A 13,199-nucleotide genomic window follows, 5' to 3' on the forward strand; every position below is an offset into this window, starting at 1 on the left:
GCACCGTGATTGTGTTTTATGTCCAGAGTGGGCCGCCTTTCGAGGTTCTCAAAGCTGCCGACGTGGTCCACAGTTTGCATAGGCAGCTCTCAAAGGAGAAGGCCGATTCCTTGCTCTTCAAAGTCTTGAGGATCGACACAGCAGGTATGTCTTCTATGGGAATAGTCCTTCTTTCAGGGTCCAAGTAGTAGAAATATTTGCTGTCTATTCAGAATTGGATGGCACTGAGCAAAACATCCCATCAAATTAGATGCATTGAGAATCTCATAGAAACCCAAATACCCGTTGAGGCTAAAGTGACAGATTTCTTGGACGAGGTGATCTAAGATGTGTTTGCAGTCTGACAGGACAGTAGTGAGGTCACGTAGTCTTTTGGGACTGACTGGGCATGAAGTCCAGTATTTGTCTAATCAGAAATTAAATATTGAGCTTAATTCCTCCAAGAATATGCCTATAGGTTGATTCCTCTGGGAATATTCTTTTTTTTATTTTTTTATTTTTATTTTTTTTATTTTTATTTATTTATTTTTTAAAGATTTTATTTATTTATTCATGAGAGAGAGAGAGAGAGGCAGAGGGAGGAGCAGGCTCCCAAGGAGCAGGGAGCCCGATGTGGGACTCGATCCCAGGACTCTGAGATCATGACCTGAGCCGAAGGCAGACGCTTAACCATCTGAGCCACCCAGGCGCCCTCCTCTGGGAATATTCTTTTTTTTTTTTTTTTTTAAAGATTTTATATATTTATTTATTCATGAGAGACAGAGAGAGAGAGAGAGAGAGAAGCAGAGGGAGAAGCAGGCTCCCAAGGAGCAGGGAGCCCGATGCGGGACTCGATCCCAGGACCCTAGGATCATGACCTGAGCCGAAGGCAGACGCTTAACTGTCTGAGCCACCCAGGCGCCCTCCTCTGGGAATATTCTTAAAAAAAATCAGACTCAGCCTTGCCAGTCAGGGCCAAGTTTTACTGGCATGGAAAGAGGAGTGAGGTGTGACAGTTTTCACGTTTAGCGTCCAGAGACTTGGTTCACGTTTATGTTTACAGTGGGCTTCCTCCAGCACGTTTACCACCTGCTCTTTGCCTCTGAGGGAAGCAAGAGAAACAGCAGTCCTGGGTCAGTTTTTTTAAAACTATACTCCAGATAATGGTCATTGTCAGAAATTTCATATTTAAGCTGTCAGCACAGTTTTAAAGACAAGTGTTCTGGGCTGGAAAAGCTTATGTTCATGTAGTTTTTTCCCTGGGCGTCACGGTGTTGTGACAGTGGGGTTTCCTGGACTCCTGGAAAGGCAGGGTAGCTTCCAGGTGCCTCCCACTGGACCCTCGTCCTGGCGCCTCGCTTGCTGCCCCGTCCTGGCACCAGACTGACTCACGGGTGTGCTCGGAAATGTGGTCTTGGTCCAAGTTCTCTGTCTCTACCTTATGAGGAACATGATCCCTCATGATGAAGTAAGTGGCCATTCCAACAGGCGCCAAGGAGTGTGAGCGTCGGGAGGGACACGGCAGTGTCGGGTGGACGGTTTAGCATGTTTCAGAGAGATGTCTGTCCACAACTGATGTCCTCAACGTGCATTAACTTAAATCTTTTTTAAAGATTTCATTTATTTATTTATTTATTTATTTATTTATTTATTTATTTATTTGACAGAGAGACAGAGCCAGAGAGCACAAGTGGAGGGAAAGGCAGAGGAGAGGGAGAAGCAGGCTCTGCACTGAGCAGTAAGCCTAACGCAGGGCTCGATCCCAGATCCCTGGGATCTTGACCTGAGCCGAAGGCAGATGCTGAACCATCTGAGCCACCCAGGCGCCCCACTAACTTAAATCTTTTAATAATCCCCTTTTTTCTAGCTACAAAAGTAATGTCTTATTTATCATAGGAAATTTGGAATATCTAGAAAGGAAAAAAAAAAAAAAAAACAATCCTCTAGATTCTTGAGCCTAGAATCCCCACCCTCCAAATTTAACTTTCGTTAATATTCTGATGTATTTCCTTCCAGCTCCTCCCTCTCTGGAAACATGTGATACAATCAGGATAATTCGATAAATATTTTTAATCTGCTTTTTAAGTGCAAATCATATTATCATTTTTTTCGAATCTTTTACGATTTCTCCCTCAATAGAGGATATTTATGGCTGCATTGTCCTCCATCCTGGATACGTTCAACCAGTCCTCCACTCAAGGACTTTAGGTTGATTTTAAATAATGCTGTAATTGTAGACAAATCTTCGTGCACATCCCCAGTTATTTTCACTGGATAAATTCTTAGAATGTATCTCTCTTAGGCCAGAGGGTACTACGTGTTGGCTACATTTTTAAGGCTTTTGTTACCCGGTGTGGATTGGCTTTTTTCTGCCGTTTGCTTCCTGATGAGAGAGACCCCTTGGGCCCCCTGCATGCCGTAAGAGGCTCTTGAGTCAGCAAGATGCGTCCATCGGGGTCCAAGCTAATGAAAACCCACCGCGGGCGGAAGCCAGGCTCTGCCCTCCTGCCGGCCGCCACACTGGCCTCAGCTGCACCCCCTCTTCGCAGGCTGCCTTCTGCAGTGCTCTGGCCACGGTCACTGCGACCCCGTCACCAAGCGCTGTGTGTGCTCCTGGCTGTGGATGGAGAACCTGATACAGCGTTACATCCGGGATGGGGAGAGCAACTGCGGTGAGTCTGGGGCTGGGGGTGCGCCTGTGGGCGAGGAGCGTCGGGACACACCGGTTTTTGAAATACCAGAGATACCCGCCCCATTCTGCTGCTGTAAACATTCGCCCTCTCCTTGCCTGAAGCCAAGGCGCAGTGAGTTAAGATCCTCCCCACCCCCTGCCATCAGTGTGGACGGACGTGCCTAGGCTTTTCCGCAAACCTTCCTGATAAGGAGACCCACTTGGGCAGAGCAGAGTTGGCTAATCACCGCCTGCATTGCCGAGAGAGTTGCTTTGTGCCCCTTGGGCCATTTTTGGGGTGCACCTGCCTTGGCTCGGGCTCAGTTGGCCTTCTGGTGACGTGTTTCCTGGTGTGGACCTGCTGGACGCAGATGAACGGGAGAGTCTGGCCCACTCCTCGTGGATGTCTGCCGGGCAGGCACCAAGAATGGGAGCCACCTTCTCAGCTAGCCCAGCTCGTGCCCCGACATCTCCTCTGGGGAGGAATCTGTTTTAATGCCAGTCTATTTCCAAGAGCAATTTTGTTGCCTTGGGGATCCAGATGCACGTATTTGGCCGAGAAATTTGAAAATAGCCAGCCCTTGGGTCATTATTCCAAAGAGCATATATAACACTTACTAGGGTTAAGCCTATGTCTTTGGGCCCTTGGTTTCTCTGTCCCGAATTGCTCTTGCAAAGCTTTTTATACTGGATTTGTGCAAGGATGTGGAAGGAATGCAGATCAGGTGGTTTCTGAATTACTGTCTGGCTCTCGGAAGTGTGTATGTGTCATAGGAAGCCATACAGATATTTTTTTTGCCTTATTAAAGACTAAGCCAGAACTATTTTGGTGGGGAGGGTTGTGTTTCTTGTGATTATGGAAGGAATATTGTGATGTGTCATACATGGGTGTTCACAGAATTACTTCTTTTTTTAAGATTTTTTTTTTAATTTAACAGAGATAGCGTAAGTAGGCAGAGTGGCAGACAGAGGGAGAGGGAGAAACAGGCTTCCCGCAGAGCAGGGAGCCCGATGCTGGGCTCGATCCCAGGACCCTGAGATCATGACCTGAGCCAAAGGCAGACGCTTAACAACTGAGCCACCTAGGCGCCCCTCACAGCATTACTTCTTAATTAATTTGGTTTTGATAATTCTGTCCTTAAGTCAGCATGAAATATACCCCATGAGGTCCCTGAACCAATTGCACCGAAGTTGGGTACCTTTAAGTTGTTCTTGATTTATTTGCATTTACCATGTTTATGCTCTGCTCAGCCCGATGAGGCCGTAGGTGGCCTTTGCTCGTAAGAACTCAGAAACACTCATTGTGAGTCACTGAAATAAAGTTGTTTTGCGAACAGCGTGTAACCGTGTCCCCTCTGGCTTTCTTGTTTCCCAGAGTGGAGTATATTCTACGTGACGGCGTTGGCTCTCACTGTCCTCGTGCTGATCGGGGGCTCGCCCTGGCTTTGCATCTACTGCTGCAAGAGGTACCCCGCCTGCTCGTTTATTTACTTGGAATAAAGACACGTCATGGAATGGAACTCGATAGCTGTAGTAGCTTTAGCTTGGGTTTCTTAAGCTGCTGAACCATTTGACAGTCACTTTTATATGAAGACAAACTAGACTTTAAAAGTCCTTTATGGGGACGCCTGGCTGACTCAGTCGATGGAGCATGCGACTCTTGATCTCAGGGTCTTGAGTTCAAGACCAACGTTCCGAGTGGGGCCTACTTAAAAAAACAAAAGCCTCTATATTGTACTCCCACCCCACCCCACCCCACCCCACCCCCTGCAAGGCATGTGTGCCCAGATACATGGAATAATACCAGAGGCGGCTTTTTCTTTTTCTTTTTTTTTAAAGATTTTATTTATTTATTTGACAGAGAGATAGAGAGCACAAGTAGGCGGAGAAGCAGGCAGAGGGAGAGGGAGAAGCAGGCTCCCCGCAGAGCAGGGAGCCCCATGCGGGACTCGATCCCAGGACCCTGGGATCATGACCTGAGCCGAAGGCAGCCGCTTAACTGACTGAGCCACCCAGGCGCCCGAGGCGGCTTTTTCTTATGCAGCTTTCCTCTTTCCTAGGAGGCTCAGTGATTTCTGTATCAAATCTAATGTTATTTTCTATCAGTCTCACCTTCCCTTTACTAAGACACTCCTGGAATGGCCTCATTGATCAGCCCTCACAGGAAGGAGTTCCAGAAACATTCTGATGCAAATTTAGATTTTGATTCTTTTGTGTGAAGCAACAATGGAATCTATCTCAATCCTATTGAATAAATGCAAAACCTTAATCCAGACCATGCAGTCACCAAAGAGAAGTTTTGTTTTCGGTGTTTTCCCTCTTCCTTCTTCGGTGGAGCTGACCTCGAGAAGCCCTTGAGCTGCCTTGTTGTCTCAATCTTCCAGAACTCTGTGCCCAGCCCTCTGTGAGGAGATTTGTAGGGACAGTGATTTCTCGAGTCCTTAGAAGACAATGTCGGTGGCCCACTATCGACACAAAACACTAAATACTCTCCAAAGAAGACACGATAAAAAAAACTAATGTGTACGGTAACTAATAGTTATTTTTTGAAACTGCTCACATTATCTTGGTTTTATTTGTGACTCCTTTCCCAATAGTGAGGCTGGTGAAGGGGGGGCACAGGTCCTCAGAGGCCTAAATCCCAGTAAACTTTCCCAGAGCTATTTGGGACCATGGGCACCCTGCTGTGCTTGGCTGTAAAAATTCTGCAAAAAATAAAAATAAATGAAAATTTAAAAAAAAATACACATTCTGCAGTTTTGTGGCATATATATCAAGCAGATGATGGTGATGATGAAGAAAGTGGTTGACCGTGACCTTTTTACGTATTAAGAAGTAATATGAAATATTCGCCATTGTGACGGATGGCTCTCCGTGCTTTATGTATATTATTCAGTCCTCCCACCACCGTATAAAAAGGGACTGTTTTTACTTCCATTTTACAGGTGGGAATTTGGAGTCACAAAGTATCAAAAAATTGTCTCAGAGTCACCCAGCTAGTAAGCACTGAATCAGGCTTTAGAGGCCCATGCTCTAAGTCCCCACCCTGTCTGGAAACTGAATGCCCTGGGACTGTCCTCAGCATAACCTTCCCGTGGCTTTGATGTGTGTTTTCACATAATCCTCGGCAGCTTAGGACGATGCACAAAGGACCAGTTTTTCATGCGTTGTGAAAAATGAAATCCTGGGCTGTTGCCAGTTAATTTGGGGAATCTGTTATATTTGTTTGTTTGTTTTTCCTGGTTGCTAGTTTATATCATCTTTGCATCTTTGGACCTTCTAGGCAGTGTAGGTTCAGGGGGGAAATGTGTGCGTCCAGGTTTTTCCGAGTAAAGAAGGACCCGTGGGGAAGCTCTCTGTGCCAGCACTCAGGTACTCAGACGGTGGCTCCCAGGGGCCCTGGCCGAGAGCCTGCGGTTAGGTGGGCGCTGGGGGGCGGCCGCCCTGCTCCTGTGTTTGTTCAGGATGCACGCTGTGCCTCAGCCCCACCGAACCCAGCCCTGGCTCTGTACGCACATCATCCCTACACATGCCGACCCTTCCATTCTAAAGGCAAACCATTTCCTTTAGTGTTTTAATTCCTGGCTCCCGGTTCCCTCTCTAAGAACCTGAGTTGGGCTTTTCGTTGTTCCTCCCAGACGAAAAAGGACTAAAATAACGAAGAAAACCAAGTATACCATCCTGGATAACATGGACGACCAGGAGAGAATGGAGCTGAGGCCCAAGTATGGTAAGGTGGTCTGCAAGATGCTTGCCCGGTGCTTGAAAGGATCGAATCGGGGGGTTTGCCTGAGCGTTCCCTTGGGTGAAGGGGGAGCGACAGGCTGGAGCCAGCAATTTAATTGGGAAGGAAGAGTGAGTCTGAGCTTGTGGGAGGGAAAACCTACACCAATCCCAAGGATATGCAACGGGGAGGCATCGTTGTATTCTAAATTTCATGAAATTTTGGGGACGCACTTTGAGGCCTTAACGGCTGAGAGATATGAAATGCCTCTTATCAGCTGAGCCCCCCCTTTGCCCCCACTGCAGGCAAAGACCGCTTTTCAAACAGGTTTGCCTCTGGCACAGCTGGGCTGTCGGGCGTGCGGCCCCGCTCCGCCCCAGCGCCCCTCTGAGCGCTGCGCCCCGCAGGCCTGCTCCCCGACAGCATTTCCCTTAGCTGACGATCCATATGCAGGCGAACATGAAGCTTTGACAGAGCCGGCGAGGGCCCGTGGTGGGTAGGGCCGGGCCACCTGCTTCTCTCAGTGTTTCTGGTGCCTCTCTGCGCACTCCATGCCCTCCCCGGTCCTCCTGTCCAAATCCCTGCCTGTATGAAATATCGCTGAAGCAATGCTGGCCGATCGGTGTGTGCTTATCCGTTCTTGATTCCTGTAAGATTGATTTTTCAACGTTTCTTGCCTGTTTTGAACCATCTTCTCAGGAGTCTTTGTCTTAAGCCCTTAGCTAGACACTGTAAATTCTCTGAGAGCAGGGATCGCATCTTATACCACATTTCCTAGTTTGACCAGCAGCAATCACATATTCTACCAAAAATATTTTGATTGAACCAAATCGTAAGACCATAACAGCTTTCACTTCGTGCTTACTGAGCTCTAACTCCTAGGCATCAGCTTCACCTGCACTGTTTTATGGAGTGCTCACCATAAACTCGTGGAGTACGGGCTCGGTCATCTCCCAGTATTAATGGTTATGGAGCCTGAAAGCCCAGAGAGGTTAGGCATCTTGTCCAGCATCACACAGCTAGCTAGTAAGTGTCAAAGCTTGGGTTCAAGCTCAGGGGTGACTCCAAAGCCCCTGTTGCTGCTCACCAGGGCCCCCAACCCCTGCTCTGTTGTGAGTGATGCTCTGAAGGTGCAGAGAACACCACTGGGTACATGGGACCTACAACCAGAAAGACAGCTGAGAGCGAAAAAGGCCGTTTCCCCCAAGATGCATCTGTCTGCTTCTCCCTAGGTATTAAACACCGAAGCACAGAGCACAACTCCAGCCTGATGGTGTCCGAGTCTGAGTTTGACAGTGATCAGGACACAATCTTCAGCCGAGAGAGGATGGAGAGAGGGAATCCAAAAGTTGCTATGAATGGTTCCCTCAGAAACGGAGCTTCTTTCAGCTATTGCACAAAGGACAGATAATGGAGCAGTTTGTAAACTCGAAGGCTACCCACAGGAATCGCTGAATCCAGGACCAGTTACTGGGAGTTAAAACACAGAACTAACTCTTGTTAGAATAGTGCATTAATGTCCTTTCACACGGGGCTGGATGTGTGTCCCTGTATTTAAAAGATCTGTTTTCTTGGGGTGTTGGAGACATGAAACAAAACAGAAACGTTGCTCTTTTAAACAGAGATGCTTGCTAACAGGGATACAGGTTGGGTCAGATACTAGGTATACCCGTAGAAGAGTTTCGTGTTTCGTAGGTGGCGCGGTATTTATATTACCTAGGTGGAAATAAAGACTACCCCTGTGTCTATCCGCAGACCTTTAGGTAAGTTAAACACGCATTTAAAGAGGGCTGATTTCTCTCTGGAGCTGCGATTGCCCTTGAGGACGACGTTCCGAACATGGTTTTTCTGGTAGGACCCACACAATCACATGGCTGCGTGTGTTACAGTAGCTTACTTGAGGTGTGGGTTGTCTTCTGTGTGGCAGGTTTTCTGTGCTGACTGAGACCCCCGTACAGAGCAAGCCCCCCAGTATGCTTATTCCTTGCTGTGGCCAGCCACCGTGTGCCCTGTGTTGACAGCAGCCCCTGGGAATCGGAGAGCTGAGTAAGAATCATCTGATGAGGACCAGAGGCATAGAAAGGGACGTGGGGGCATCACGACCTGTAGGTCGAAAGTTGAAGGTCACATGGTAACATCCTTTGCCTTTTCCTTCTCCTAGAAAAGCTACCTCGAAGCCTCTCCTAGCCCCAGTGTACGTTAAACGCGATAAAAGTGATTATTAACTGATGGAACATGTACTGAGTATGTCCATAGGCATGTATTTAGATTGCCATAGATAGGAATAATGACTCAGCAACTTTGTCTATATTCTCAAACTCAGAAACGTAGTCCGTCTTAATTAGGATGGGATGCTCATGATAATTGGCCCCTACAGATACTTTCCATGATAACAAATTGACATAGACACTCACTTCATAGGTTTAAAAAAATATATTAAATCTTTTTTTTTTTTTTTAAGATTTTATTTATTTATTTGACAGAGAGAGAGAGCGAGAGCAGGAACACAAGCAGGGGGAGTGGGAGAGGGAGAAGCAGGCTTCCCGCTGAGCAGGGAGCCCGATGCGGGGCTCCATCCCAGGACCCTGGGATCAGGACCTGAGCTGAGGGCAGACGCTTAACGACTGAGCCACCCAGGCGCCCCTTAAATCATTTTTTTTTAACCAGATAAATCTCACTTTAAATATATGGGTGGGGGGAACCCATCCCCAACCACAGAGCACCCCAGAGCAGACCTGGAGTGAACTATAGCCTGAGGAGGTGGCTGGCCCCTGTTGGTTCTCCATCCATAGTCTTGAGGCTGGTGACCTGGGAGGCGCCCTTGGCATTCTTTGGAAAGATTAGAATAGAGGTGGGGCCCATCACAGATAGAATCAGTGTTGTGGCCTCAGGCGTGAACACACCTAAACAGGATCCTGGTGCACAAGTTTCTGTGAAACTAGGATTGCTTTACCATGATTAAGTGGAAAAGCAAGAGGATCAGGTTTAAACCATCAGGACGGAACAAGGGAGAAAATAGTTGCTGTGGGTCCCTGAACAAAATTAAGCTTGCAGATGCTTTTGTTCTCTCTGGTCATACTCATCCTCATGAGATCATCTTGTTTTCAATTTTTGTACTTTCTGGGGAACCGCAGAACTAAAAAGTATATAAGACTGTAATTTTATTTTTAAAAAATAATTTCTTTGCTTATGCCTCCACTTTCTGTATTACTAGTCAGTTCAGTCTATCTGTGATGTTAGAAGGAAGATGTGATGGTTTCTACACCAGTATTTATCTTCATAAACTTAATCCCTCACATACCTAGTGAACAGAGTTGTTTTGTCTACAACCAGAAATTTCCAGCTTCGAGGAATGCAGAATAGGAGGTGGATAGCGTGCAATGAAGAAGAGTGAACGTTTAAGTGCTTTATGTGCATAATACATGTTTTATATATACCCCACTGGTCCTTACAGTCAGCCTGGAAAAGGAGATACTATTCTCATGTGGCAGAGAACGACCTGGAGTCCTAGAGAGGTTAAGCAACTTGTGCAAGGTCACAGCCCAAGAGTGCTAGATCTGCGAACGGAATGCAAATTTTTTAAGCTGTGAAGCCCATGCTTTCCACCCTCCTCCCTTACTATACAGAGAACTGCCACCCTCAGCTGTTGGACAGCAGATTCTGGCTGGCCTTTTGGACCATTTGTTCCTGGGACCCAGGGGACTTCCTTCAGACGATGGCGAGAACACAGGACGCAGAGAAGCCTCCCTCGTCCCTCCTGCGGGATCACACCCTGCGGCAGCGCTCTGGTTTCGAGTGCTGCTTCCGCCTCCCCTGGCCTCCCTTCCCCCACGGGTGCACCTTGACCTCAGGTGCACCAGGAGGTGGTCTGCCCTGGGTATCCCGTGGACCCCGGGCGGGGCGGAGATCGGGGTGAGGAAGAACCGCCTCCTGCCCGCCACCCAGGGCAGAAGCTCCCCCAGGGCCAGGGGAGGGAAGGTTCTCCAGCTGCTTGATGGAGAAGCCCGCCCACGAGGCCCTTCAGTCAGTGCAAGGGGATGTGACCTGGGTACTGAGGCCAGTCGCCGAAGAATGCAGCCGAAAGGCGGCGCGGGAGGCACCCCAGCCCGGGGGCGGAGGGTCCCGGGCGCCCCGGCCGCCCTGCGCTATTTCCCAGGTCTGACCAGCTCTTATTTGTGGGACCACGTATGAGACATGGCCAGTCTAAATAAAGGTGCCTGTATTTCCGTTGGAGCAGGGGAGTAGTTCCCGCGTCGCGCGAGGGCCTTCCCTGGGGTGAGAGTGGGCAAGCTGGCCTGACCTGTTCTGTGCGGCCCGAAAGCCCGCGGTTGTTTTCACGTTTCCAAATGGTTGGGGAAATGGTGAGGCTGTGGTGAGACTTCAGTGGAGTTGGATTTCAGTTTGTGCACCAAGACAGCCGTGATGGAAGACGCGCCCCCCGCTCCTGCTTGGAGGACGGCAGAGGAGCGGTGTGCAGGGCCATCCCAACCCCAAATACCCGCTTCCTGGCCCTTCTCAGAACCATGTGCCCAGCCCCACAGCCCCGCACTTCTGCCGTCTCTCTCTGCCCCTCCCCCTCGCATGCCCTCTCTCTCTCTCCAAAATAAATAAAGAAATCTTTAAAAACCAAACAAAAGTAGTCATTCCAACAGGGGCACAGGCGGGGACTAGCAGTGTTCTGTTTCTTGCTCTGGGTGCTGGTCACAGGGTGTGCTCAGCTTGTGAAGATTCAGCAAGTTGTTCACTTCTGTACTCTTTTTGGCATGCATGTTACATTGAATGAAATTTTAAAAAAATACTGTTTTTAATTTAAATTCAATTTCGTTAACATAGACTATTATTAGTTGCAGGGGTAGAATCTAGCGATTCATCAGTTGCATATAACACCCAGTGCTCATTACATCATGTGTCCTCCTTCATGCCCATCACCCAAGAATAAGAAACCTTGCCAAGTGATTTTACTTCCAAAGCTGAGTATAAAGGGCTAGCAGGAGGGATTTCTTTGGTGGTGGTGGACACAGTTACAGTTACAGGTGGACACAGTTACAGTTACAGATACAATTCTGTATCTTGATTGTGGCAGTGATTACACAAACCTTCCTACCGATGGGATTAAGTTGGATAACACACACATTCACATAAATGAGTGTACAAGAAACTGGGGAAACTGCCAGAAGGTCTGTATTAACAGTATGATACTTATGTCAGTTCCCTGATACTATGTAAGATGGTAACCACGGGGGGAAAATGGGTGGGAGGTATGGCAGAATGTACCACTTCTGCAACCTCCCATGAGTTTATAATTACTTCAAAATAAAAAGTTGAAAGAGGTGGAGGGGAAATAGCCAGATTCGTGATTAACAGTGAAATCCTAAAAGTTCTTCCATTGAAGTCAGCAACAACAACAACCAGCATTTCTCCAACTAAACAGTCTCCCTTTTTGAGATGAGTTTAGGGAATGGCCAAATTTCCTGCATTTGAAGTGTCCTATTATCACCTCTGTCCCAAGGTGACGAGCCCAGAATTGCAGGCCTGAGGTCTTAGCACAACCGGAAGAAAGCACACAGTCTTACCTAATCTGACACAACACCTGCAAACACGTCCATGTCCCCTGAATCACCAGGACGGGGGATTGTTCGCAGCCTACACTGTGGCGAGTCCTTCCTAGTTAGCTGATAAAATGGATGGATGGTAAGTAAATCTTCAGACTGCCAATTTCCAAACCCATTTCCATTCATTTATAAATAGCACATGCAAATAGAATATGCTGGTAGCCTTTCAACACTCTTAGATGAAGCAGGGCCTATTTTTCCAGAAAGTTTTGCCAGATTTCATCAATGAAAACCATACTGATTTGCTTTTTAATTTGCTGCGGGCTAAAATAGAAGCTGTAGCATTTACATTTACTGATAGAGAATGGAAGAAATAGGAAGAAGATGAAAGTAACACTTGCTTTTAAGCAGAGGCCTAGGCCAAGGATGTAAAGAACCCCCCCCCAAACTGAGAGGTAAATGGGTAATTTCTCCTGGTAATAAAGTAATTTTAAAAATTAAAAGCAGGTTCAGTGGAACACTAAGCATTGTCTACACATAGCAGGCCTTCCTGGGTTCTCTGATTCCCGCATTCAGTGCCCTTGAGGCACTTTCTGACCCTGTACCATTGTAGAGAAGAGTGGTGCAAAACGCAAATTCTGGCGTCTTGGGAGTCTGACTGACTTCCCTCCCACGTGTGGAAGAAGCTAGTGTTCTTCCATTTGCACATTCATTTCAAGGTTTCTCATCCATATAAAATTTGTGGGAGTTTTTCACTTATTCTTTCAACTGGTTATAATACCCTTACCAGCTTCCTCATTAATGAGTTAAATAAAATACCGTATGTTCATTTTTTTAAAATTTAATCGACAGCGTGAGGGGGAACACAAGTAGGGGGAGTGGGAGAGGGAGAAGCAGGCTTCCGGCCAAGCAGGGAGCCTGATGTGGGACTCGATCCCAGGACCCTGGGATCATGACCCGAGCTGAAGGCAGTCGCTTAACCAACTGAGCCACCCAGGCGCCCCCGTATGTTCATTTTTTAAAAAACCAAAGCAGGGGAAAAGAAATGCATGAATTCAGTGGAATGAACAAAGGGAAAGACATATCCAGTGGCACTGCTTTTTCTTCCGATGAAGAACTTACTTCTGTTCAATGTCAGATTCAATGAGGCCACATGAAATTTCTTAAAAAGTAATGAGCACTGGGTGAAAATACAAGATACACTGTTAAAATAATTAACGGTGATTATATCTGAATAGCAGGATTTCAGGGAATTTCTTCCTCATACTGCTCT

The 13,199-nt window shown here is 47.4% G+C and overlaps 1 protein-coding gene across 10 annotated transcripts in view; it reads left to right on the forward strand.

Moving 5' to 3' along the window:
* The window catches only part of KIAA0319 (KIAA0319 ortholog), a 98,609-nt gene extending 87,599 nt beyond the window's left edge, over positions 1–11,010 (forward strand). For 5 of the 10 annotated variants that reach the window (XM_054505702.2, XM_045866291.3, XM_045866293.3 and 2 more), the window contains 5 exons: positions 2–144; positions 2,529–2,651; positions 4,026–4,116; positions 6,289–6,380; positions 10,001–11,010. In XM_054505702.2, coding sequence (XP_054361677.1) covers positions 2–144; positions 2,529–2,651; positions 4,026–4,116; positions 6,289–6,380; positions 10,001–10,290 — 739 coding nt within the window. In that variant the 3' untranslated portion in view covers positions 10,291–11,010. Of the gene's footprint in view, position 1; positions 145–2,528; positions 2,652–4,025; positions 4,117–5,034; positions 5,354–6,255; positions 6,382–7,606; positions 9,673–10,000 lie in introns of those variants that run through there. The other 5 variants (XM_054505703.2, XM_045866295.3, XM_054505704.2 and 2 more) reach the window with 4 other exon arrangements.
* The last annotated feature ends 2,189 nt before the right edge of the window (positions 11,011–13,199 follow it).

The sequence above is a fragment of the Mirounga angustirostris genome, unplaced genomic scaffold (assembly GCF_029215605.1).
Source record: "Mirounga angustirostris isolate CCGP_5_RB_7025 unplaced genomic scaffold, mMirAng1.0.hap1 SCAF_8, whole genome shotgun sequence".
Taxonomy (NCBI): Eukaryota; Metazoa; Chordata; class Mammalia; order Carnivora; family Phocidae; genus Mirounga; species Mirounga angustirostris.